Source organism: Schistocerca serialis, chromosome 3 (genome assembly GCF_023864345.2).
Source record: "Schistocerca serialis cubense isolate TAMUIC-IGC-003099 chromosome 3, iqSchSeri2.2, whole genome shotgun sequence".
In the NCBI taxonomy this organism is placed as follows: domain Eukaryota; kingdom Metazoa; phylum Arthropoda; class Insecta; order Orthoptera; family Acrididae; genus Schistocerca; species Schistocerca serialis.
In genome coordinates, this window is record NC_064640.1 from 75,227,609 (window position 1) to 75,255,074 (window position 27,466).

At 36.9% G+C, this 27,466-nt stretch overlaps 1 protein-coding gene across 1 annotated transcript in view; it reads left to right on the forward strand.

The window, feature by feature from the left end:
- The window catches only part of LOC126470685 (dynein axonemal heavy chain 7-like), a 762,325-nt gene that overhangs the window by 501,466 nt on the left and 233,393 nt on the right, over positions 1-27,466 (forward strand). Inside the window, exon 21 of the mRNA XM_050098686.1 lies at positions 15,597-15,789. Within this exon, the coding sequence (XP_049954643.1) occupies positions 15,597-15,789 (193 nt within the window). The remainder of the gene's footprint in view (positions 1-15,596; positions 15,790-27,466) is intronic.

A 27,466-nucleotide genomic window follows, 5' to 3' on the forward strand; every position in this document is an offset into this window, starting at 1 on the left:
AGTGTGCTATACTCACCCACATTGTGGAAGCCCCTGTGAAGAAGACAATGCTGCAAAAGCAGCAAGAGAAGACAGCCGAGGTGCTTCTCAATGGACTGCCTTGTATCTGCAATGAGGTGGCAGTCAAAGAAGGACTGCAGCATGCTGGTTTTGGGGATGTGACTGTAAAGTTGTTTAAGTGGACAGACAGGAAGGAGCCAGTGCTGCTTGTCATAGCTGTGCAAATGGCAGATGACATCTTTGCGCTGCAGGAACTTCTAGGCTTCATGATCTAAGCAGAAGCTCTCCCTCTGGGCCTGGACCCAAAGCTCCAGTGTTTCAAGTGCCAGGAAGAGAGTGTGATGATTCATGTTGAATGTTACTTAACTTAAGTTTCTTCTGTCTGGTCCACTGATGAATGAATGTGACATTTTCATGCTTCACAAAATTTATTCACATTAATTGACATCTGAACTGCACACTCGTCATGTAAACAAAACAAACAGATTTCACTGATCCCTTTGATTTCCAAAAGTAACTTCAAAGCTGACTTGTCGCAGCATCACTGCATCACTTTATATAGAATTTTAACAGTAACTTCCACAATAAAGAATTATAATTTTGTACAATTTTGATGTTACAACTAAAATTTAGTAAAGAAACTGATGTTACAGCCGAATAACGTATAAAATACAATATTGAATGACAATCTTGTATAGTAATATCTTTAGTTTTCCATTAGAAAATCATTCTGAACTTTAATTACATTAATGTCTCTTGTATTATTTTAGTTACATAATTAATTACAATGTGGATTTGGTTACTAACATTCAATGGTAGTAGAGAGCTCATACTTTATCCGATTACATACATAAAATGCACAAATAAGGCCTCAAATTCTGGAAATTGAAAAACTGTGAGATGTAAACAATTGGAGAGTTAATTAGAAATGTAATTACAAAGAATATGAATTACAGAGGAAGACATAAAAATAAATAACAAATGAAAATACATAGCCTGGTAATAACTTTTAAGCTGATTCTCAAGATAGTGAGGTCTTCTGTTACTGGATTTTTAGATTAGTGTTTTTTTAATTAGAAGCATTGATTTTTCATGCTAACATCTCTACAGTCTCTAGTTATTTATTTCTAAGGACTTATTACTTCAATTTCTTGATTAGTTACTTAAATTATAGTATATGTACATAATTTTATCAATGACAATAATCCACCGATAATTACGAAAACGCACACTCTTCCAGGACATTCCACATGCCTTCACAATGAATATCAAGTTTTTTATTGAATTGGACAGAATGCTACATATAAAGACACATGTACAAGGCCTTAGAAAGCACTGAATTGTCCGATAACTATCCGGATGCATATAAAGAGAGAAAGGTGATATCGGACATTTCATATGAGTTCTGGGGGAGGCTGTACCACTATAAGAGCAGTGTGGCAAAGTACTGCTGCAGTGCCCTGAGATGCATGGTATGCTCAGGCGCCCATGACCGTCATGCCTGTGTCAAAAGAAAAGAAGAGAAAGTGATGTGTGCTGACTTTGATGGGCCACATGTCGCAAACTGGCATGGCTACCTGGCCTTCACAGGACACAGTGGTACCACTGACAAGAAGAATGAGATGAAGAAGAACTAGCACCAAAGGGAAAGGTGCCAAAAAATGCTAAATCCGAAGACAGCACAACCCAGAGATGACCAGACAACAATGACATCTGCTGACCAGAAATGGCCACAATATCCTGCCAGTGAGAGTTGTGGGGGAGGCCAGCCAACAGTGGATGAGAGGCATGGGCTGCCACCCACAGACATGTACACTGTGCTGTCTGATGCAGCTGAGGAGGCAACTATGCCCTTCAGAGCTGTCATGGTATGAGAAACGGCTGCATTTCTAGCTGCCCTTAATTCTGAAAAGGAAGAGACATGCCACCAGCTGTGACATCTGAGCTTGCAGCTTGGGCACAATCTTCAAGCTGACTCAATTCATGGAGCAGAAGGAGGAGGAAAGTGGCAAGCAGTCCACACCACAAAAGAACTCAGAGACCACTCTGTAGTCACTCATGACTCCCTCATCTCATGGAAAGCTGAATCGACTACAGAGTGGCTCTAATGATTAACAAAGACACTCCGAGGCCTCACCTACATCATCCACTACACAGGGGACTTTCAACTGCAGACGCACCTCCACCTGTTGATCAAGTTAGCACAATGGGAGTGGTGTCACTATGTGACCCAGATGCTCAGGACACAGTTTTATTTATATGACCTTTTAACTCTCAAATTTACATGTCATTTTTCATTACACAAGCAGGATTGCAAAGCACTTTGTACACATGTAGAGAAGGGCAGTCTCTACGTCACCAAGCTAAATATGTATCAGCAAAATCACTATTTTATCTTTGTTTACTTAAGCAAAAATAAAGTAAACTTACATAATATGATCAAAAACACTGTTTAATTAAACAATAATGAAATAAACTTTCATTTCATGACTCTGTTGCCATGAATGGGTGTTACCACACCATAACGACCTACTCAAAGCATTGAACAGCACAGTTTGCATGATATCCCAGCCAACTACTTATTTAATTATCATCATCTTGTAGAAAATTGTTTCTTTGTGGGATTGTCCTGCTAGTTTGTAATCTGGGTCATTTTCTTGCGCGGATCATAAATTTTTCTCACCAAGCTCACTGTTTATTTTACATTACTGTTGGTCACTTGAATTTATGCCAACACAATTTATAACTGTGTTAGCTGAAACAATACTGAAGTAATGGGTAAGTGCTAATAATTGTGAAACAACAGTGGAATGGTGAAAATCATTCATATTTGTAGTTGATACATAAGCATGCCCGCTTGTGGGTTAATGTAGTTATGTTGTGTGTGTTTCTGCCAACTGAAAATCAAAATTATTGAAACCTTCATTAATTGAAGTGAGATATTCCCAATAGAAATTCATCTAAAGTTGATTAAGGTTTATAGGGCGTTTCCTCCTTTATTTTCAAACATTAATTAATTTACAATTGAATTCAAATGTGGCTACTTCTTTTGAACAGGATTCAAATATAAGGCACCCCAAAATTACAAGCACAGATGCTAACACTAACAAAGTGTACAGTAACTTAGTCGTTAATCAGCAGTTTTTGTGAAGAAATATATTACACTATTGGTATATGAGAAAATAAGTATGTAGCACATTTCATATGTGGAGTTACCTTGACAAAGCCTTGTACTGGTTGTGTGGCTCATCTCTTGAATTGCGACCTAAAGTAAATGCAAAAATGCATTTATTTGCAAAATTTGACTCATTTTAAAAAGACTGGAGCAGTTTTGTGTGGCATTGTGCTCCTGAACCCTGTTTCCATCAATTCATGACACAATCAAACCCCAAACAAAATAAAACACACATCAAAATAAGCTTTGCATCACCTCGGTTCTGAGGGATCCAGAACCTATACAGAAAATTTTAATAGAGATCAACATAAACATCATTTCTGGTCTTTCTATTGCTCATGAAAACCACAAATTGCGTGTTGTACCTCCATACAGTGAGAAATTCAGAGGTGGTGGTCCAGATTGTTGTACACACTGGTACCTCTAATACCCAGCAGCACATCCTCTTGCATTGAAGCATGCCTGTATTCATCATGGCATACTACCCATAAGTTCATCAAGGCACTGTTGGTCTAGATTGTCCCACTCCTCAATGGCAATTCAGCGTAGATCCCTCAGAGTGGTTGGTGGGTCATGTCGTCCATAATCAGCCCTTTTCAATCTATCTCAGGCATGTTCAATAGGGTTCACATCTGGAGAACATGCTGGCCATTCTAGTTGAGCCATGTCATTATCCTGAAGGAAGTCATTCACGAGGTGCGCACTATTGGGGCACAAATTTTCATCCATGAAGACGAATTCCTCACCAGTATGCTGCTGATATGGTTACACTATTGGTCAGAGGATAGCATTCATATATTGTACAGCTGTTATGGTGCCTTCCATGACAACCAGCAGCATATGTCAGCCCCACATAATGCCACCCCAAAACAGCAGGGAACCTCCACCTTGCTGCATTCGCTGGACAGTGTATCTAAGGCATTCAACCTGTTCGGGTTGCCTCCAAACATGTGTCCGAGAATTGTCTGGTTGGAGGCATATGCTACATTCATTGATGAAGAGAACGTGATGCCAGTCCTGAGCGGTCCATTCAGCATGTTGTTGGTCCCATCCATACCGCCCTGCATGGTGTTGTGGTTGCAAAGATGGACCTTGCCTTGGACATCAGGAGTGAAGATGCGCATCATGCAGCCTATTGCGTACAGTTAGAGTCATAACACGATGTCCTGTATCTGCATGAAAAGCATTATTCAGCATGGTGGCGTTACTGTTGGGGTTCCTCCAAGCCATAAGCTGTAGGTAGCAGTCATCCATTGCAGTAGTAGCCCTTGGGCAGCATGAGCGAGGCATGTAATCAACAGTTCCTGTGTCTCTGTATCTCCTCCATGTCCAAACAACACTGCTTTGCTCAAACAGTCCATGGCTATACTGCCGCTTCATAGTATCCAACAGGCACAATATTTCGGGGATCAGACGTATCACCATCGTCAGGTGTGCTGACGGACTGAGCTCCGCCTGCCCTCAGGAGCTCTGTCCATCAGCACACCTGACGATGGCGATATGTCTGATCGCCGAAATATTGTGCCCGTTGGACACTATGAACCGGCAGTATACCCATGGACTGTTCGAGCAACAAGTATCCCAGGAGAAACTGAAGAATCACAACATTGCTTTCGTTCACTCTGAGACACCTGGACAGTTCCCTTGTTGAGAGCCCTTCTTGGCACAAAGTAACAATCTGGATGCAATTGAACTGCGGTATTGACTGTTTAAGCATGATTGAACTACAGACAACATTAGCCATGTACATCCTTCCTGGTGGAATGACTGGAACTGACTGGCTGTTGGACTCCCTCCAGCTGATAAGCACTGCTCATGCATTGTTGTTTACATCTCTGGGCAGGTTTAGTGACATCGCTGGACTGTCAAAGGGACTGTGTCTGTGATATAATATCCACAGTCAATGTCTATCTTCAGGAGTTCTAGGAACTGGCGTGATGCAACACTTCTTTAATTTGTGTAGTTGGAAGGCGAAATAGATTTCATCTGCCAGAAAGATTAGGGCCAGTATTCGCTTGTATGTTAATAGGGGTTTTATTACTGTTTACTTAGAAGAGGTTGAAACAACAATTGTTGATTACTACTGAAGTCTTGTTGAGCAGCTATATGGAAAAATAAATTAGAACAGAATTTAAGTACCAAAGTTTTAAAGAAAATCGTTCCTCAGTAGAGTCTGCAATGATATTTTGATATGTAGCAAGAAAAGTGAGGAATTTGTGATATTTTAGAACTATGCTTCAGGCATGGAATCTGATCATTGTAAAAAGACAGTGAACAAAGAAGACTGACCTAAACTACTTCAAAGTACAAGTAAATTTTTAAGCAAGGAAATAGTCATTCACAAAGAATGTGCATATCTTTTTCAGTTCCATAATTTTTTAACATTACTTTTGACTGTCAATTCTTATATGAACATGAAAATTATAGCTCTGTGTTGTGTTTCTATCAAACGATCAGTATGAAGTGTATTAAGCATAAATCAAATTGAATACTAGTCAAATACAGTAAATAGTTATTACACTTAACTTTCATCCGTCAACAAAGGGGGCTGAGTTGCTCATAGCTATAAATGAATATATCTAATGTTTCAATTGTTTGGGGTATTTTTATGAATTATTAATGAAAACATGAAAACACAGTTTACATTTTTTTAATTTTTAGTGAGATTTACTGATTTTTTTTTAATACACTGACACTGATTAACAACCACTGACAACTGATTACATAACACTGATACTGACGCTGATATTCCAGGCTACAGTGCCTAAATATTAATAACATTTTTGACAATCAAAGTTAGTATACATATTGTGGAAGTTATAATTTTAATAAATTTACAATTACAAAAACCATTGTGCCAGATATGTTTGATATGAAATTATAGATTCCAACATTCAACAATACTATTTGTATCAGTTTCACATAATCTTTTATTGATTGTGTAAATGCATCTGTGTACAGTGATATAATGAGTGTTTTTGAACATTTGCTAATGCCACAAAAAACTAACTGTAGAGGGGCAGCAGCCTTTTCAGTAACTGCAGTGTCAACAGTCTGATGATTGACTGATCTGGCCTTGTAACACCAACCAAAACAGATTTGCTCTGCTGTTACTGTGAATGGCAGAAACCGAGGGGAAACTGCAGCTGTAATTTTTCCTGAGGGCATGCAGCTCTACTGTTTGGTTAAATGATGGTGGCAACCGCATGTGTAAAATATTCCTGAGGTAAAATAGTCCCCCATTTGCACCTCCAGGTGGGGTCTACTCAGGAGGACATTGTCATAAGGAGAAACAAAAGTAGCATTGTATGGACAGGAATGTGGACTGTTAGATCCCTTAATTGGGCAGGTAGGTTACAAAATTTAAAAACGAAAATGTATAGGTTGAAGTTATATGTAGTGGAAATGAGTGAAGTTATGTGACTGGAAGAACAGGGCATTCCATCAGGTGTATACAAGGCTATAAATACAGTGTCACATAGATGTAATGGATGAATGGGTTTAATAATGAATAAGGAAATAGGAACATGGGTAAGCTACTATGAACAGCATAGTGACTGCATTATTGTAGCCAAGATAGACATGAAGCCCACACCTACCACAGTAGTACAAGTTTGTATGCCTACCAGCTTCACATATGGTGAAGAGATAGAAGAGATGTTTGATGAGATAAAAGAAATTACTTAGATAGCTAAGGGAGACAAAAATTTAACCAGAATTTGAGAGCAGGAAAAGGAAGTGAAGCAAAAATGGTAGGTGAATGTGGACTGGGTGAAAGGTACGGAAGAAGAAGCGGTCTGGTATAATTTTACACAGAGCATAATTTAATCATCACTAACACTTGGTTTAAGAATGAAAGAATCTTGTCTATATGGGAGAGAACTGGAGATTCCAGAAGGTTTCAGACTGATTATATAATCGTAAGACAAAGATTTTAGAGCAATGTTATTAGTGCATTGCTTGACAAAGTCAAGTAATTTAAGTATCTGGCTTACATGTTGCAAAGAAGTATGAAATGGAATGAGCATGTGAGAACTGTGGTAAGGAAGGCAAATGGTCAAATTCAGTTGAGAAAATTTTAGAAAATAGTTATTCACCTGTAAAGAAGACTGCACGTAGGATGCTGGTGCAACCTATTCTTGAGCACTGCTCGGGCGTTTGGGATCCGTAACAGATCAGGTTGAACAAAGACACTGAAGCAATTCAGAGGCAGGCTGCTAGATTTGTTACTGGTAGGTCAAAAAAAAAAGGGGGGGGGGCGGGAATCCATGGAGGGATGGCAATCTTCTTTCCAAGAAACACTATTAAGTGAATTTAGAGAATCAGGATTTGAAGCTGGCTACCACACAGTTCTGCTCCCACCAACATACCTTGTGCGTAAGAACCACAAAGATAAGATATGAAAAATTAGGGCTCATACTAAGGCACATAGATAGTCATTTTTCCCTCGCTCTATTTGTGAGTGGAGCAGGAAAGAAAATGACCAGTAGTGAAACTGGGTACATGAACCCACTATGTACATAGACGTAAGTTTTAAATTGCAAGACATTCTCAGAACCGGATGTGGACTCTGATCACAATTTATTGCTTGTGAACTGTAGATTAAAACTGAAGAAATTGTAAAAAAGGTAGAAAATTAAGGATATGGGACCTGAATAAAGTTGAAAAAACCAGAGGTTGTAGAGTGTTTCAGAGGGAGCACTAGGCAATGATTGACTAGAACAGGGGAAAGGAAATACAGTAGACTGTGAATGGGTAGCTTTATGAGATGAAATCATGAAGGCAGCAAAGGATCACATAAGTAAAAAGATAAGGCCCAGAAGAAATCCTTGGATAACATGGGAGATACTGAATTTAACTGATGGAAAGAAAACGTAAAAATTCACCAAATGAAGCAGGCAAACGGAAATACAAAAATCTAAAAAATGAGATTGACAGGAAGTGTAAAATGGCTAAGCAAGTTTGCTTGAGGACAAATGTAAGGATTTAAAACATATTCCACTTGGAGAAAAATAGATAAAACCTACGGGAAAATTAAAGAGACTTTTGGAGAAAAGAGCAACAGCTGTATGAATACGAAGAGCTCAGATGGAAAACCAATGCTAAACAAAGAAGGGAAAGCCGGAAAGTGAAAGGAATATATAGAGGGTCTAGACAAGAGAAATGAAATTGAAGGCAATATTATAGAAATGGAAGAGGACATAGATGAAGATGAGATGGAAGACATAATACTGCAAGAATAATTTGACAGAGAACTGAAAGACCTAAGTTGTAACAAGATCCCTGGAATAGATAACATTTTGCCAGAACTACTGATAGCCTTGTGAGAGCCAGTCATGAGAAAATTCTTCCATCTAGTGTACAAGATTTATGAGAAAGTTGAAATATGCTCAGACTTCAAGGAAAATGTAATAATTCCAGTTTGCTGACAAATATGAGAATTATGTAACTGTCAGATTAATAAATCATGGTTGCAAAATGTTAACACAAATTCTTAACAGAAGAATCTGAACGCTAGTAGAAGATGATCTCAGGCAAGATGGGTATGGACTTTGAGGAAATGTAGGAACATGCAAGGCAATACTGGCTATAAGATGTATCTTAGGAAATAGTTTAAGGAAAGGCAAACCTTCATTTACAGCATTTGTAAACTTACAGAAAGCTTTTGACAGTTTTTCCTGGAATACTCTTTTTGAAATTCTGTAGATAGCAGGGATAAAATAGATGGAGTGAAAGGATATTTACAAGTTGTAAAGAAATCAGCGAAATCAGATAACAGTTCTAAGAGGCAATGGGTATGAAAGGCAAGCAGTAGTTGAGAAGGGAGTGAGAAAGGGTTGTAGCCTATTCTCAATGTCAGTCACTCAATATGTACATTGAACAAGCATTAAAGGAAACCAAAGAAAATTTTCAAGTAGGAATTAAAGTTCATGGAGAAGATAAAAAACCTTGAGGTTTGCCAATGACGTTGTAATTCTGTCAGACACAGCAAAAGCCTTGAAAGAGCAGTTGAACGAATGGACAGCATATTGAAAGGAGGAGATAAGATGAGCATCAACAACAGCAAGACAAGGCTAATGGAATGTAGGTGAATTATATCAGGTGATGCTGAGGGAATTAGATTAGGAAATGAGACACTTGTAGTAGTAGATATGTTTTGCATTTGGGCAGAAAAATAACTGATAATGGCCAAAGTATAGAGAATATATAATGTAGTCTAGTGATGGCTAGAAAAGTGTTTCTGAAGACGAGAAGTTTGTTAACATTGAGTATAGAACCAAGTGTTAGGAAGTCTTTTCTGAAGGTATTTGTCTGGAGTGCAGCCCTTCAGGGAAGTGAAAAATGGACAATAAACAGCTTACAGAAGAAGAGAACAGAAGCATTAGAAATGTGGTGCTACAGATGAATGCTGAAGATCTGATGGGTAGACCATCTAACTAGTGAGGAGGTACTGTTTGGAATTGGGGAGACAAGACATTTTGGGACAACTTAAGAAAAGAAGGAGTCATATGATAGCACAAATTCTGAGACATCAGGGGATCAGCAGTTTATTATTGGAGGGAAGTGATAGAGGGAGACTGAGAGATGAACACAGTAAGCAGATTCAGATGGATGTAGGTTGCAGTAGCTATTCAGAGATGAAGAGACTTGCACAGTGTTGAACAGCATGGAGAGCTACACCAAACCACGCTTTGGACTGAAGACCACATCAACAACACCCTTGTCCAAAACCAACTGTACTTAATTTCATTACTGTATATATTTACTGGAAGAAGATATATTTTTGAGCAGTTTTGGACACATGCAAAAGTATATTTCTGAGACTTTTCATAAGTAGCCTGTCTTGTGCATCCCCTAATGTGTTTCATAGTAAATTGACATTTGTGATTTACAGTTACCATAATTATGTAACACATCCTGATACATTAGTTTTCTCTTTTGACAGCAGATTATTATAATCCGTATTTATCATAAACTGAGGACCATTTCCACAAAACTCAACATCTTAAGCAAAGGTACAATTCTTGCCTGTTTTAACTGCTCTGGTAATGTCCCTGATGTGAAGGATTCACTTATTATATTTGTTAATGGGCCTTGTATAATCTCTATGCATTGTTTCAATACACACATTGGTTCTTCATCTAAACCCACTAACTTTTTATTTTTTAGTTTTTGAACAGTTTTATTGACTTCATTCTCTGTGGTTGGAAGTAACAGAATTGTATTTTGTGCAACATTATCCTCAGGTGTTATATTTGTTTTGGGGAACTTCTTCTGTAACTTCTCTGCAGTACTTGAAAAATGCATGTTTACATAGTTTTCTATGTGTTGTGGATCATTATCCCCCCCCTAAGGAGGATGCTATTTTGCATTTGTTTGCCTCTCCCTGTTTCCTTTTTTTTTTTGTAACATCCAAGACTGCTTTGATTTTATTCTCTGCATTACATGTTATTTTGTCATTAAATGACTTTTTGCAGAAATCAGCACCTTCCTATAGATGTTTTTGTATCTATGATAGAAAGTTAAAAATTCTGGATCACTGTGACTCTTTTTCATGGAACTGAGGTATTTAAGTGTTTGGGAGGACTTCTGAATACCTTCTGTTATCCATCTGTTTTGGTGAGATGTTTTTAACAGACATGCTTACTTTTGGAAATGCCTTTTCAAAGTTCAATTTAAATAATGTCGAGAATTTAAAGAATTTCATGTGCACATTGGTTTCCTTATACACTTCATCCCAGCTTTGTTTTGCTAGTTCTGTAGAAAATCTTTTATTTTGATTTCTGATAGATGTCGTTTGTAGGCTTGTAGTTTGGGAAATGATTCGATGCCTGATTTTACTGTTGTTATTCAAAAGAGATGGTCTGATAGTCCAAGATTTTTTACAGTTTCCCTGTCCATATTTGTGGCCACATGGTCAAATACTGATGTAGTCATTGTAGCAACCGTTGTTGCACAATTGACCAATAGGGACATACCAAAACTTTGAAGGATATTTATGAGGGTGCTGCTAGATTCATTTATGATATTAATGTTAATGTCCCCACAGGAAAATTGTGTAAACTTTATGTTTGATACTTTATCTAGAACGTCTGTTGATTTATTGAAAAAAAGAATCCACACTACCATTGGTAGATCTATACACACACAAAGTGATTAATTTCTTGGTGATATGAAGCCCTGCTAATTCAATAGCTGATGTTTCAAAGTGTTTGTCTTCACTTAATGTACTGAGGTCATGTCTTGATTTGAACTGTGTTCCTTTTCTGACATAATGCATGATCCTCCAACTGTTGGCACATTTTTAGATTCAAAAAATGGATTGCCACTGGTTGTCCAGTTACATTATTAAAAAAACAATACACTTCATATTTGGAGTTTTTCCTAATACACTCAAGATATCTAAAGTCATCCCAGTTTATAAAAAGAGGAGTAAAAACTGGCTGAAAGCTATCGACCAATTTCAATTGTGCCTATATTGTCAAAAATATATGAGGCACTAATGCACAACCAGCTAAATACCTACTTGGAAGATCATGGCTTACTTTGTAAGTTTCAGTTTGGATTTTGCAAGGGAAAAAACACAACTGCTGCTGTTTTAGAAATCATTGATTGAACATTATGTGCTACTGAAAACAAAAACAAAGTATCACTTGTATCATGTGACTTAAGCAAGGCATTTGATTGCATACCCGTTGACATTCTACTAAAGAAATTGGAATACTATGGGTTGCAAGAGAACACGTTAGCCATCATCACTTCTTACTTGAACAACAGGAACAATTTGTTTCAGTCAGGAATATTCATTCTTCCTTGCTCGAGATAGACACAGGTGTTCTCCAAGGATCTATCCTCGGACTCTTCTTTTTTGTTGTTGCAATAAATGACCTGCCTTAGAACATACCACATCCTGTCATATGTTATGCAGATGATACTACGCTGTTTACCTCTCAGCAGAACATCTCTGAACTCAATCACATCACAAAACAATCTCTTGACATAGCTTTGGACTGATTTAATGCTAATAAACTTTTATGTAATCCCGCTAAAACACAACAGCTAATACTAGACATGACAAAGGATGTAGAAACTAAATCAGTAAAACTTCTAGGTATTCACATTGACTCCAAACTTAATTGGCAAGAACATATCAATCATGTGTGCAAAAAGATATCTCGGGTATCATACCTCTTTTTGAAACTAAGGGACATGGTAAGCATGGATTACCTTCAGATGACATACTTTGAACTTTTCCAATCGCATATATCATATGGCCCTATTATATGGGGAGATTCTCCCTATGTCAATAACATTTTAAAAATACAAAAGAAAGTATTGCATTTAATTTGTAAGACAGGTCATTTGGAACATTATCGTCCACTCTTCACCAGGCTTAAAATACTTACTGTTGTAAATCTATATGTGTATATGTTGCAGGACTTCACACTGGAAATAATATGACAAAACTTGTTGTCAGGGGGGAAGTTCATGACCACAATATTAGGGCTAAGTTTAAGTTAAATATGCCTAGCCACAGGTTAGCAATGACTGGAATTTTTCACCAAGTAAACTCACTCAGAATTTTTAATAAGTTATCAGTCTTTGCTTGGACCATGGATATAATTAGTTTTAAACATAAGTGGTACAACTGTTTAACAGATCATCCTTTTTATAATTTTAAAGAATACTTTGATTTACCAGATTATTATATTAACTTTTAAAAACTGTTATTTTTAATAGTATTATTATGTACTGCATAAACTTTGTGGAACTAATGTTTAATGCTACACATTGCACTACTGTGCATTGTATATACATTATCTTGTATCGAATTGACAAAAGCCATATCACTATAAAATGATTTATGGTGAATAAAGATTCTTGATTCTTGACCCCTTGAAGCTGTTCTGCAGCAAGAGTTTGCCCTTTCATACAATGATAATACTACATGTTGGATTTTTGTGTCTTGGCACCAGTGCTCAGTAACACCAACTACTGTGCAGTTCAATGATTGGAGCTCAACTTCTTATAGCTGTATTTTATTTTTTATTGATTGCATGTTTTGATGGAGGATTGTGAAGTCTGTGAAATGCCCCGTGTTACTCTTTCCAATGATCTGTTTTTCTTTTTGACATATGGTATGTGTGATCTCTGAAGTGTTAAAATCTGTCTTGTGAGTGTTTCAGTATTTTTTAAACTGCTGGAGAAATTCTTTAGGCAGGGGAACCTGGTTTTTCCCACCTATGACAACAGGTATTTGACCATGTGTGGCCCAAGATCCACAGCTGTACTGATCTTCCCTTCCCAGTCCTGTTTAGGTGTATGACATGCCTAGTGAAACCCCATCTGTTTATATAGTCCTGACAGGCACCAGAGAAACATGAGCAAAGTTGGCTGTCCTCAGAGCCATCCCTTACCCCACATTGATTCGCCTCATAGCTCCATCAAGTTGTGGTCGATTATGATGCCGGAATAGCTTAACAAAGGGCACGTTGGTGCCATGAGTCAGGGAAGCTATCTTTTCCAGGTCACCACCTACATCATATGCCCCAACCCCGACCAAATTGTGTACTCTACAGTTATTACTTTCTCTCAGTGGTGGGAGGGAGGGGGAGGGAGAGGGGAGAGGAGGACCTTGCATTGGGCTTGGGTGCTTTTAATGCTTCAGTTTAAGGAGCAGAAAGTTTATTTATTAATTTTTTAATTCCTGAAAAAATCCCAGTTTTGGACTTGGCCAGCTTTTGTAATAAGCTCCTCAATCGCAACAATGAATTTCAATGTAATGAGGGACCACTATGATGTACAATGTGAGCTGTAAAAAGACATTTACTATTCAAAATAATAACGTATTCAATGATTTCATCCAAAAGCTGTAAAATATGCAGTTTTGACAATATTTAGTCATTTAGTCTTAAATAATACAATAATTATTTCATCCAATATTTAGTCATTTTGTCTTACATAATACAATAATTATTTCATTTTTAGGTTCACTAACATTTTCAGTGTATTACAATATGTAGTTTTGAGTGGTGTATGTGTCTTCATAAAAATTTTGGTTCAACATTAAATTCAGTAATGTACATAACTAATGAGCTGATCCATTACATATCTGATAGAGAAACAAATTTTACAAGTAATTATAACATAAACCAACAGATAAAATACGATTTTGAATATTTGTGTGATTAATCAGAATGTGTATCAAGTTGTTTAGTATATACTTTATTGGACATTTCAATATAGTGCCTCTTGGTCTGCCATATTACAATATGCTATACATTTCACAGCAAGTTACATGTTAAAAGTAAGAAAATGAGTAATATTTTGCTTATACTTTTACTCATTAATGGAGAATTATGTTTATAGAAACTAGAGGGGAGGGAAGTATCCAGTAAATGGTTTCATTCATACCGAGAAAGCAGAGTAAAGTGTATAGAGATATCATATATCTCCAGTAAATCTACAGCTATGGATAAACTTTGTTACATAAATACTGTACTAGTCTTGGAGTAACTTAAGGAAGAGCACATTGTCCATTATTGTTACTAGCACTGGTATATATTAATTCCTTTCCACAATATGTCAGGCAATGTTACCAAGATAACAACTGACGTGGAAAGAAAGTGCTGTTCAATGATGACAGTAGTATATTAATCACCATTTAGACACTAGCACTAGTGTTACAAAATGTTGGTAAATCACTGGGATATGACTAGAAATTGTCATTATAGAATAAATTAATTGTCCACATGAAGAAAACATATAGTATGTGCTTTAGAATAAATATGACACACAATCCATTAAATTTAAAGCTACACAACACCTCCATAGATGATGAACCCAACACAAAATTCTTAGAGCTACAAATTAACAGCCATCTGAAATGGGGGAACATGTTACGAGACTGTCAAAAAGGATATTTACAGCATGCTATGCGGTTTGAGTCTTTACACTGGTGTGCAATTATGCATGTCGTGGAACTGTATGCTTTAGCTATGTGTGCATTCAGTCCTCAACTATGCCATACTTTTTTTAGAGACTTAGTCTTCATAATTTATTAACATTTTTCAAAATGCAAAAGAGAGCAGCAAGAATCATAATGAAAATCAATAACTGGGCTCTCTGTAGAGAATTATTTTTATTCTAATTGTGAATTGTGAGTTCATATTACAGAGTGTAGTGCATATCAAGAAAATATGGAAAATTATAGGTCAAACAGCACTATTCATAACTGTAGAACAAGACTGTCTTACTCTAGACAGGAAAAATAAGCAGAACTCCTAACACACTAATAAAAGTGTGTTGGATCAGGTGTAAATATATTGTATAATGCCTAGCTAAATAAACAAAGAATATCCATTTGAGCAGTGAATAGCCATTTCGGATAATACTAATAATTATGTATTTTTTCCCACAGGTGATCTCTTGTATATAAGTTTTGGAAGAAAGATGATAGAATACAACACAGGATTTCGCTTTTACATGACAACCAGTTTAAGGACCCCACATTTTTCTCCAGAAATATACAGCAAAGTCACAATTATCAATTTTGTTCTTACTGTTGAAGGACTGGAGGATCAACTTTTGGCAATTGTTGTGAAAAGTGAAAGGTCAGTAAATAACTTGCCACTATGCTACACTACTTATTATCTACACTCTTATAGATTTTGATTAATTTTTATAATACTTTTTTCATTACATTTCAATGCTGAAGAGTCATAATGGTACATAAAAGACCAAGAAATTTCTTCATTTTGACAATAGTGGGATAAAGTATTAACTAAACTCTTGTCTAATTAACTACCCTGAATATTCACCCCATGTACTGAAACTACAATTTATATACACAATGAAACCAAATTTCTCTTCATTATGAGAAGAATTTTTTAAGGTTTCATTTTTTGTTTAATATGTATATGATGGGGAACTCTTCAACACCATAGATATCTGCAGTAGTTATACAAGAAATGAAATAATTACATGCCATTAAGACTAATAGCATTTATATTTCAGTGCTTACCACATCTGTGGGCATGAAATATAAAGAGGTGCATAATTTTCCGTAGTTCTTTGAAGATACGTAATAACGTAAATTGTTTTTACCAACTGGATTTTTGCATATATTTTTTTCAAATTGAGATAGTTAAACATGGTTGTTGTGTAAGCCCTCGGCTTTGCCTATGATCTCATTGAAGTCAGTTACTGAGAATTCTTATATAGTTCTTTTGCAAATACTAGAAATTATGAAAAGTCAAGTTTTTGGCACCATTTCCATAAACTCTGTATCATGTCATTCCTACTTTTATTGTTGTATACTGACATTCACTTCCTCAGTGTTTGAGTCACCATCTAAATGGATTTGGCTTAATTTCTGAGGTCTCTAAACCTGACGTAATGTAGAAGTAATATGGATCCAGCTACACTGGATACTTGAACTACAAACTAATGAGATAACTCAATATTAAAAACGCCATGAATGGCAGATGAGTGGTAGTATGACTGTATAGGATGTTAATTTCAGATTGCTAATAACTGTTAGAAAATGTGGTAAGTGATGGCATATGGCATCTTCTTAGGAACAGTCTGGGTATTTACTTAGTATTGGTTGGTTATGTGTAAGAGTTGTTTGAGGTAGACAAGTGTTTCAAACACTCAGTAAATAAGAAAATTGTCTATGGAAGGCAATTACAGTGTAGCAAACAGTTTTAATCAGCCAGGAAGCTTGGAAACATCACATATGCTCTGCAGCCTGAGGGATTCATTAAACAAGGAATATGAGATGTACTATGTGGCATAAGAGAATGGAGGATTAGAGTTTAATATCCAGTTGATGACAAGGTCATTAGAAACAGAGAAAACGCTCAGTTTCAGGAAGAATGAGGATGGAAAAAGAATGATTTTTTTCACAGGAAAAAATGCCTCCATTGATTTGGTAGACATATGGAAAATCTAATTGTAAATGAGCAGATGGGGATTAGAATCACCATCCTTCCAAATGTGCATCATCTTGTTTAGAATGACTACATAATGCATTTTATGGGTTTGTTACTGACATTTTTGCTTCATACATATTATCAGGATTCATTTTTCTACAAATTACTGAATGTGAAGTTCCAGGAGAAGTAAAATATACCTCTACTAGTTTGCACTCCTCTGCCAACAGCAGTTACATATAACTAGGTATATTTATCTGGAATTACTAAATATGCAAAAGGAAACTACTTGCCAAAAAGCAGAAGCATTGGCTCATTGGTAGGGGCACATGCAAAGAAGGAAAACGTGCTAGCTTTTCGAGTGATCCTTTCTCAAGATAATATACAAATACACACAGAAAGCGCACTCGTACATATGTATCCAGAGATTGTGTTAGGTGGGGTAGATAAAGGGAGAGAGAGCTGGGAGGCAGGGAGAGGAGTTTGGGGCGAGTCAGTAGCACGTCAGAAGGAGACAGCTGGTTTGCTGGCTAGGAATGAGGGAGGGAGGGGTTGCATGAGCACAGGTTAGTCATGTGAAGCTTGATTGTCAGAGCCAGTGGGGAGCTGCTGATGGTGATGTCACAATATGACTTTGGGGTGGGGTGATAGGATGGAGGAAGAGGAAACTGTTGTGAATAGGGTGAGGAGATAGTGGATTACAGAACATTCATGCCACAATAATTACTGGAGTGAAGGATGTTTTGCAGGGATAACCCTCATTTGCATATTATTATTATTATTATTATTATTATTATTATTATTACTATTATATCTAATCTATTAACTCACAATATAGAATAATTCATAAAATTACATTGCACAAGTAGAAATATATATGATTTTTAAAGGGATTTATATGAATGCTATTCACTATCACAAAGAGTACTGCAGGCATAACATTGTATCCATTATCTCATACTTTAACAATAATAAAACTTACCATGCTTTTGTATGTATGTATATAGTTGAATAAAACTGTACAATGGCCTGCTAAACAGTGTCAGTCTGGAAACGAATGACAGCCTCTTGAGAAAAATAGTCAATTCTGTTCTTTGTGGAACACAGCGACTAAACTGCAAATGATTTCCTTGTTAAATTAAATAGTAAATCAATTGGCCAATTACTGGTTCATTTTTTGTATATATTGGGGTGTCAAGAAGGTTAGTTATTTTACACGTATAACAAAATTTGGTCACTATACCAATTTAAGGAACTGCTAGTTGCATAGGACATGTATCTATTTAAATTTAATGCAGTCTGTAAAATAGACACAAACTCTGTTGATGTGTAGTCATGTAACATAACTGAAGCTGAATTTATGTAGTTATTCAGAAATGATACAACTGTATTTGCTAATTCTGTATCGTATTTATCTGTTCAGCTTCTGAGCATGATAAGACACAGTACATACAGTTCCGTACAGTGAATGGTATGACGCCATTAATAAATATAGACCTTAATCAGAAGCATATAGCTAAGGTAGAATATTCCAAATTTTTAGTTATGTCCATTGATGAGAGATTAAATTGGAAGAAACACATTGATGATCTGCTGAAACGTTTGAGTTCAGCTACTTATGCAATAAGGGTCATTGCAAATTTTGGTGATAAACATCTTAGTAAATTAGCTTACTACGCCTATTTTCACTCATTGCTTTCATATGGCATCATATTTTGGGGTAATTCATCACTGAGGAATAAAGTATTTATTGCACAAAAGCGTGTAATCAGAATAATAGCTGGAGTCCACCCAAGATCATCCTGCAGACATTTATTTAAGGATCTAGGGATATTCACAGTAGCTTCTCAGTATATATACTCTCTTATGAAATTTGTTATTAACAACCAAACCCAATTCAAAAGTAATAGCAGTGTGCATAACTACAATACTAGGAGAAAGGACGACCTTCACTATTCAAGATTAAATCTAACTTTGGCACAGAAAGGGGTGAATTATACTGGCACTAAAGTATTTGGTCACTTACCAAATAGTATCAAAAGTCTGACAGATAACAAGCAAGTATTTAAGAAGAAATTAAAAGAATTTCTGAATGACAACTCCTTCTACTCCATAGAGGAATTTTTAGATATAAATTAAGAAAAAAAAGAAAAAAAAAACAAAAATATTAAAAAAAATAAAAAAAATAAAAAAATAAAAATAAAAAATAAAGAAAAACAAAAAACACAAAAAATAAAGTTGTTATATTAACTTAAGTATGTTGTTAAATTAACCTAATTATGTCATGTATTGGAAAATTCGACTCGTTCCACATCATTACGAAATATCGTATTCATGATCCATGGAACTAGAATTAATCTAATCTAATCTAATCTAATCTAATCTGTGAACCATCAATGGGCTCTTCATTTGTTGCAAGTGGGACCAGTTTCCTTGCAGGTTTGGACAAAAGCAAAGAGTGTGCTTATTGGTCATTGTGAACTCCAACATTAGGCAGTAATAGCAAGCAGGTCTGATAGGCAGGCCAGCATCCATTCAATAAGCTAGCCAGGAGGTCTTCTCTGAGATAGGGAGAAGGCTCTGCCAGTGGCTATTGTGTTAGTTAGGTGCATCCAGATGTAAATCATGGTTCATGATTACTGTTGTCTGAGTATAGATGCCAGCCTTAGTTTCTACAGGCAACTTGCTGAATTGGTGAAGACAGTTAGCATTGTGTGTAGGCTGGAAGCTGAGTAAGAGATTTTAACCATCATTCCCAGAATTGATCACAGTCTTTTTGTTTGAAGCTGACTATGATCTTGAACCAGAGACTCAGATGCTTCTGTGATGATCTAGGATACATATTTCTTCACCTTTGCTGACAGTTGGAGAATTGTAGGATCGCCTCCACCCCCTGTTCCCACAGCTTTCCTGCACAATAGGTCTCATGCACACTAAATGTAGGAATCAGTAACTAGACTAGCAAAACGTGTGTGACATGCACATTTAGTATTTTTAGGACTGAAAAATCCTCCCATAATACTTTCAAAATATGTATTCATTTTGGTGGAGAGCATCACCCATGAATTTTCTGAGCATATTGTAATATTACTATGAGATTTCAGCTCTCTAGCTGTTCATGTAATGTTAAAACAACAGCTGATTCCTCAAACTGAGGGGCTATCAAGTATGGGGTCCCACAGGGTTCGGTCTTAGGTCCTTTACTGTTCTTGATATACACTCCTGGAAATGGAAAAAAGAACACATTGACACCGGTGTGTCAGACCCACCATACTTGCTCCGGACACTGCGAGAGGGCTGTACAAGCAATGATCACGCGCACGGCACAGCGGACACAGCAGGAACCGCGGTGTTGGCCGTCGAATGGCGCTAGCTGCGCAGCATTTGTGCACCGCCGCCGTCAGTGTCAGCCAGTTAGCCGTGGCATACGGAGCTCCATCGCAGTCTTTAACACTGGTAGCATGCCGCGACAGCGTGGACGTGAACCGTATGTGCAGTTGACGGACTTTGTGCGAGGGCGTATAGTGGGCATGCGGGAGGCCGGGTGGACGTACCGCCGAATTGCTCAACACGTGGGGCGTGAGGTCTCCACAGTACATCGATGTTGTCACCAGTGGTCGGCGGAAGGTTCACGTGCCCGTCGACCTGGGACCGGACCGCAGCGACGCACGGATGCACGCCAAGACCGTAGGATCCTACGCAGTGCCGTAGGGGACCGCACCGCCACTTCCCAGCAAATTAGGGACACTGTTGCTCCTGGGGTATCGGCGAGGACCATTCGCAACCGTCTCCATGAAGCTGGGCTACGGTCCCGCACACCGTTAGGCCGTCTTCCGCTCACGCCCCAACATCGTGGAGCCCGCCTCCAGTGATGTTGCGACAGGCGTGAATGGAGGGACAAATGGAGACGTGTCGTCTTCAGCGATGAGAGTCGCTTCTGCCTTGGTGCCAATGATGGTCGTATGCGTGTTTGGCGCCGTGCAGGTGAGCGCCACAATCAGGACTGCATACGACCGAGGCACACAGGGCCAACACCCGGCATCATGGTGTGGGGAGCGATCTCCTACACTGGCCGTACACCACTGGTGATCGTCGAGGGGACACTGAATATTGCACGGTACATCCAAACCGTCATCAAACCCATCGTTCTACCATTCCTAGACCGGCAAGGGAACTTGCTGTTCCAACAGGACAATGCACGTCCGCATGTATCCCGTGCCACCCAACGTGCTCTAGAAGGTGTAAGTCAACTACCCTGGCCAGCAAGATCTCCGGATCTGTCCCCCATTGAGCATGTTTGGGACTGGATGAAGCGTCTTCTCACGCGGTCTGCATGTCCAGCACGAACGCTGGTCAAACTGAGGTGCCAGGTGGAAATGGCATGGCAAGCCGTTCCACAGGACTATATCCAGCATCTCTACGATCATCTCCATGGGAGAATAGCAGCCTGCATTGCTGCGAAAGGTGTATATACACTGTACTAGTGCCGACATTGTGCATGCTCTGTTGCCTGTGTCTATGTGCCTGTGGTTCTGTCAGTGTGATCATGTGATGTATCTGACCCCAGGAATGTGTCAATAAAGTTTTCCCTTCCTGGGACAATGAATTCACGGTGTTCTTATTTCAGTTTTCAGGAGTGTACATTAATGACTTACCATTCCACATTGATGAAGATGAAAAGTTTTTGTTGACAGTACAAGTATAGTAATAACATCCAAAAACCAAGAACTAAGTGATGTAATTGTAAATGATGTTTTTCACAAAACTATTAAGTGGTTCTCAACAAACGGACTCTCTTTAAATTTTGATAAAACACAGTATATACAGTTCCGTACAGCAAATGGCACAACTCCAGTAATAAATATAGACCTTGAACAGAAGTCTGTAGCTAAGGTAGAATTTTCAAAAATTTTAGGTGTGTCCATTGATGAGAGGCTAAACTGGATGCTACACATTGATGGTCTGCTGAAACGTCTGAGTTCAGCTACGTATGCTATTAGGGTTATTGCAAATTTTGGTGATAAGAATCTCAGTAAATTAGCTTACTATGCCTACTTTCATTCACTGTTTTGGTATGGCATCATACTGGGGTAATTCATCGTTGAGTAGAAAAGTATTCATTGCTCAAAAACGTGTAATCAGAATAATTGCTGGAGCCCACCCACGGTCATCCTGTAGACATCTATTTAAGGATCTAGGGATCCTCACAGTAACCTCGCAGTATATATATTCACTTATGAAGTTTGTTGTTAATAATCCAACCCAGTTCAAAAGTAATAGCAGTGTGCATAGTTATAACACCAGGAGAAAGGATGATCTTCACTATGCAGGGTTAAATCTGACTTTGGCACAGAAAGGGGTAAATTATGCTGCCACAAAAGTCTTTGGTCACCTACCACACAGCATCAAAAGCCTGACAGATAGCCAACCAACATTTAAAAATAAATTAAAAGAATTTCTACTCATTGGCTGAATTTTTAGATATAAATTAAGGGAAAAAAAACCAACTTAAACATTAGTGCCATGCAATATTTTGTGTAATGTAATATCTTGTACAGACATCTTTTATTAACCTGACACATTCCACATCATTATGAAGTGATGTATTCATGATCTATGGAACAAGTGTTAATCTAATCTAGACTGGAAGACTTAAGACATTAGGGTGGGTGACAGGAAGAGGGAATTTCAGTTATATTGCTCTAAATACCTTACATGAAAATTATCTTGAGCAGATAGAGAATGCATGGCAATATCTTTGATCTCCTGCTTATAAATAATCCCAATTTTTTACACTCACAAAGAGAACATTGCAAGTGGCATAACTTGATTTCCCAGAAATTTCGTTCAGCAGTAAAGGGGTATCTGTAGATATTTGGCCGTTTCTGAGAAAATGACAGTCAAAGTTTTCTAGGAATTTCTCCAGGTACTTTATCTGCCTTTTACCATGAGATACCCTCTGACAAAATGGTGGCACAGTAGTTAGCATCATGGCTTCTTAATTTTGCACCCCATCTTCGCAACCCAATTATTGTTTTTATTTTTGTTTTTCATTTATGTACCCATGTTTGCAGAAAATTGCTACACAAATTTTTTGTAGTATGTCCTGTTATAACCGAGTCCATTCCATCTAATAATTTTACATCATATGAATGAATTAAAAAATTGGAATTGTTTTCAGTGAAATTCCTGTAGCATATCTTGATTCATAATCAATTGAAGGTACCAGATTTCGGAGGAGTCGTCCATTATTCATGGTTTACTAAGAAATTATGTTCAGCTTGTGAAATCTTCAACAATGTTAATGATGTTTCTTTCTTGAGTGAAATTCATGTGAAGAAATGTCACTGTACCAAACGTGATCTTGCAATACTTGTGATGTTCATGATTCTGTATTTCAAATGTTTCTATGATCAGTATCATCCAAGGGAATGAACCAAATGTTCATTAAAAACAAACATATGAATAAAAAGAAGACTTAAAATAAGAACGGATATGAAAATGAAATATCAGAACATGAGAATTTGAAAAGATTGTAACTCCTCAATATACCATACACATATACATTATATAATAAATATGTAACACTTTTTGTGAAATCAAGCTGTAATTTTACATTTACTATAAAGCTCTCATATCCCCTAATTTAATAATAATCATTCATGTAGTGATCTCCTATGGACATGGGTAAATAAATAAAAAGAATAAAAATAAAATAGAAGAAATAAAAATAACAGGATTTCAAAATTAAGATACCACAATGCTTAGCACTGAGCCACCTTTCTTTTTGAGGATATTGTGCAGTAAAAGGCACATAAAGTACCTAGAAAATACCTTGAAAACTTTGACTGTCATTTCTCACAAACGGTTGAATATCTATGGATGAGCTTAGACTTTCCTTATTTTGATTGCTCTTCCAGCGAGTAAAGTTCCTGGTAAATTGCGTGATGGCACTTGACATGTTCTCCTTGTCAGTTAACACAGAATAGGGAATCAGTTGTCATAAGGAGGGAAACTTAATGTGCATGGGTTTCCCAAAATTCATGAAAAAATTTAGAAAAAATTAAATTTTCTAATTGGACTTATTAACAAATTAACAGTTTATTTTAGTGAAAGTCTACATTTTCATAAACAGAAAAATTAGGGATGTAAAACTGTGGTCCTTTATTTTGGAAATAATTGTGGTACATTTTAAGATTGCAAATTTCTATGGCACAAAAATTTTGTATACATTTAACTTTTGAAATGCTGCGTTTCTGAAAAAATTAAATGTTTGAGGAAAAGAGGAGAATTAGGGCTTTCAAATGAACTAGATCATTCTTAAAACAAGAAGATTTTAGCATTTTTTACTTTTTTCATGTACATGATCTATAGGTGTTGTAAATCATGAAGATTTGAAAAATATTTCTAGGTAAACAAATTATGTTGTTGTCATTATTAATCAGAATATTACTGAGTGAATAATGAAGTTGTAGGAAACTTGATATGAATTGGAATTTCTCTGGTATAAGCATTAAATGAACAAAGGAAAAATAAAAATAAAACTATCAATTTAAGGAGTAGAATTGTAGCAAGTGGAGCTATCCCACCTTGCTGTATGTCATTACCTCCACTCGCTTCTACAGATAGATAGTGCTATGCTGGATAATCCAATGAAAAAAATTTATCTACTAAAACATTGAGTACAGTGAATATTGGTAACATTTATCACAAGCTGTCAGGAAAGGTTCTGTTTTGAAAACTGTATCTATGAGAATTACATAACACATAAGCAATATAATAATTATAAGTTTCTTGGTAAACATATTCAATTTAGAAATATAACAAACACTCATTACATGTGTTATGTCTTAACACATTAAACAGGACAAAATGTGGCCAGGCTAAACATTTTGATATAAAACAGACGTAACAAAATTTAAAAACACCCACAGCAAATTTCATGCATACATAGACATACGTAGAACTTGAACTTTTAAAAAATTTTATTAATTTGGTGTTCTTTCTTTACCATTTTCATTACAATTGCAAATATTTTAACATCAGCTGTATTACACATGGTAACCATACGTGCTGGTGATGTGCTCGCTTATGGCGAGTGATCACCTTAACCATCTTGGCTAGATGTGCACACTTCCAGGACTGACTGAAACTTCCATACATCACAGTATCTACACTCCTATTGCTTGCACCTCTTATCTGAATTCTCTCAGCAGGGATGTTCAGCTTAAGTATTACCATTTTCTATGTCTAGGCTGTAATAGTTGTTATTACAATATCTGTTCTTCCACAAGCATGCATGAATAGCTGAGATGGTTAAGGCAACCACTTAAAATAAGTATGAAATCTGGGTTCAAGTTGCAGTCCATCACAAATTATTTTGTGTCACCAATTGGTATGATTTCTATGCCTGATACAGCTGATGTCAAAAGTATTTGAAATTGTGAAAAAATTTTGTAATATTGCAATAGCTGCAGATTGTCACAAATGTCTATTCCTTCAGACATGGATGCACATCCGAAGGAACAGACATTTTAATAATAAGTATGGCAGCCTAGATGGGCAAAATGCTGGTAATACTTATGTTGAACACATTTGTCTCACTAACGTTGTTGTGGAAATCCAGGTAAGCCGTGAGCAATGGGGGAGTAGACTCTGTGACATATGGAGGTTTTGATCAGTCCTGGAAGTGTGCATGTACAGCTGAGATCTTTAAGGTGACCACTCCCAATAAGCAGGTAATCTGTGTTCCATATTTTTAGATTTCCAGAAGGCTTTCGACACCGTTCCTCACAAGTGTCTTCTAACCAAACTGCGTGTCTAAGGTGTATCACCTCAGTTATGCGACTGGATTTGTAATTTTCTGTCAGAAAGGTCACAGTCTATAATAATAGATGGAAAGTCATCAAGTAAAACAGAAGTAACATCCAGCGTTCCCCAAGGAAGTGTTATAGGACTTCTATTGTTCCTGATCTATATTAACGACATAGGACACTGTCTGAGTAGCCATCTTAGATTGTTTGCAGATGATGATGTCATTTACCATCTTGTAAAGTCATAAGATGATCAAAACGACTTGCAAAATGATTTAGATAAGCTATCTGTACAGCGCAAAAAGTGGCGATTGACCTTGAATAAAGAAAAGTGTGAAGTTATTCACATGAGTACTAGAAGGCTGGAAATTCAGCTAAATACTTAGGGATTACAATTACAAATAACCTAAATTGGAATGATCACGTAGATAATATTGTGGGTAGATCAAACCAAAGACTGCGATTCATTAGTAGAACACTTAGAAGGTGCAACAGGTCTACTAAAGAGACTGCTTACACCACGCTTGTCTGCCCTATTCTGGAGTGTTGCCGTTCAGTATTGGATCCAGATTAGGTGGGACTGATGGATGACATCAAAAAAGTACAAAGAAGGACAGCTCATTTTGTATTATCATGAAATAGGGGAGATAGTGTCACAGACATGATATGTGAATTGAAGTGGCAATCATTAAAACAAAGGTGTTTTTCGTTGCGACGGGATCTTCTCATGAAATTTCAATCAGCAGTTTTCTCCTCCAATTTGCGAAAACATTCTGTTTCCACCCACCTACATAGGGAGAAATGATGATCACAATGAAATAAGAGAAATCAGAGCTCATTCAGAAAAATTTAAGTGCCGTTTTTCCCGTGTGCCATTCGAGAGTGGAACGGTAGAGAGACAGCTTGAAGGTGGTTCATTGAACCCTCAGCCAGGCACTTTGTTGTGAATAACAGAGTAATCATGTAGATGTAGATGTGAAGTCCCAATCTGGCACAACTATACCAATAGGTATGATTTTCATGCATAATACAGCTGATGTCAAAAGTATTCACAATTTTGTAATATTACAACAGCTGCAGTTTGTCATGTATGCATATCTGTAGGAATAGACACTAGTTTTTTTCAGTATTGAAAATGGTTTTCATAAACAAAACAGAAACATCTTTTTCACAGTTCATATTTGTTGTAGATATTTTTTCCTTTCCACTTTATGTTAATTATATTTCACTAAGGGCATATAACTGAATCTACTTTTTAGTCCTTTCCTCAAGTCCATCTTTACACATAACAACCACCATCTTTTATAAGTTCTGGTATGCCACTGCTCCTATTGCTCAGAGTCCATAGCTGTTATCATCTGGAGTCCAGTATCTCATAGAATTGTGTATAAAAGAGAAACAAATAAAAGGTATTTTAGTAGCTACATACATATATCTGTGGCCATCTTAATAAATTAATCATGTATTTCTTTGTTTAAAACAACATTTATTATTCAGTCACATCGATATGTACTAAATACTTTATAGTTCAATAAGATGAG